The sequence below is a fragment of the Seriola lalandi genome, unplaced genomic scaffold (genome assembly GCF_002814215.2).
Source record: "Seriola lalandi dorsalis isolate HSWRI2012SDOR001 ecotype SW California unplaced genomic scaffold, Sedor1 jcf7180002005572, whole genome shotgun sequence".
NCBI lineage: Eukaryota > Metazoa > Chordata > Actinopteri > Carangiformes > Carangidae > Seriola > Seriola lalandi.
Window position 1 is genome coordinate 1 of NW_019476226.1, and position 1335 is coordinate 1335.

Consider the following 1335-nt stretch of genomic DNA (forward strand, 5'->3'; position numbering starts at 1 on the left):
TTTGCTGATGAAGACTGTAAGATGCCACTGAAAGCTCAGGAAAGCCGAGTAAATAGTTGAGTTGTTGAGTAGAAAAATATTTTGTCAATCTACAAAATTGAAGTTCACTTGCCCTTTTGTTATCATCTGTAAAACTGTAATAATTGTAGGTAATTTAATATGCTGTGTGTTTTCCTGCCTTGTTGCACAGGTGGAGTCTCTGAGGAGCGTTGTGGACGGGCTGGAGTCGTCACTAGGCATCACACGGGTGGAGCTGGAGGGAGCCATCAGCCGGATGAAGAGGGGTGAAGTGGAGACGAGGAGGGTGGAGGAGGCTCTTCAGAACCTCCAGAACAATCTACTCAGGGAACTCTCAGAGGGCATCAAAGAGGTAAAGGAGGCTCGTGAGAGGGACTTCTCCTCTCTGGAGAAGACTGTGGAGGAGCGCCTGGCTGAGGTGAGTCAGTCCATCACAGCCAACATGGCGGAGTTCACCGAAGCTCAGGGTGAGGCGCAGACCCAGCTGGCTGATCTCAAAGCCCGTCTGGGTGACATTGAAGACCCTGCGCTCATCAAACAGGAGCTCTCTGCCATTGTTGATACTGTGGCTGAAATCAAAACTGCCAAACAGGCGGCTGATTCCTCAGCGAATTCACTCAGCGAGCAGATCGGTGCTGTGAGGCAAGAGCTCCAGACTCGCAACCAGGAGGTGGCCTCTCTGTCTCAGGAGGTGCAGACAGTGAGGTCAGTGATGCAAGAGGCTGTTGGGAGTCTGAGGCAGGCGGTGACTGAGGCAGAGTCTGGAGTTCAGGCTCTGAAGGAGAAAACACTGACAGTGGAGAGTGAGGTGGAGCAGGCCACTGACGCTGTTCGTGGTGTGGAGAAGCAGGTGGATGCAGCAGCGGCTCAGGCCCAGAGAAGGACAGATGATCTTGAAGTTAGAGTTAAAGCATCAGAGGAGAGTGGAGACTTACTCTCTGCATCAATGTCAGAAATGACCTCCAAAGTGGAATCACTGTTTGCAAAGTATGACACCCATGAAAGCACTCTGGCTGCTCAGGGGCAGGCTGTGGAGAAAGCCAAAACCGGATTGGAGCGGGAGCTGGAGGCACTGAAAGGCAGCCTGGAGCAGCTCCAGTCCAACATGGCCGCTCTGGATGGTGCCCAGACCCAGCTAGCTTCTAAGGACTCCGGTCTGGATCAGCAGGTGGAGGACCTGGAGAAGAGGCTTGCTGTTCTGGAGGCCAGCAGCAGCAGCAGCAGCAGCAGCAGCAGCAGCAGCAGCAGGAGCAGCGTGATGCCTGAGCAGCTGGAGAGCTTACGCAGCATGGTGGCCGGATTGGAAGACAAAGCAGC

The 1335-nt window shown here is 53.8% G+C and overlaps 1 protein-coding gene across 1 annotated transcript; it reads left to right on the forward strand.

Annotated features, from left to right (window-relative positions):
• Window positions 1–149: 149 nt before the first annotated feature.
• On the forward strand, window positions 150–1330 carry LOC111670159 (uncharacterized; the record flags this gene model as incomplete). The annotated part of the gene is made up of 1 exon (XM_023426770.2): window positions 150–1330. A coding segment is annotated over one exon (1181 nt), but the record flags the coding sequence as incomplete, so codon positions are not given.
• Between the last annotated feature and the right edge of the window lie 5 nt (window positions 1331–1335).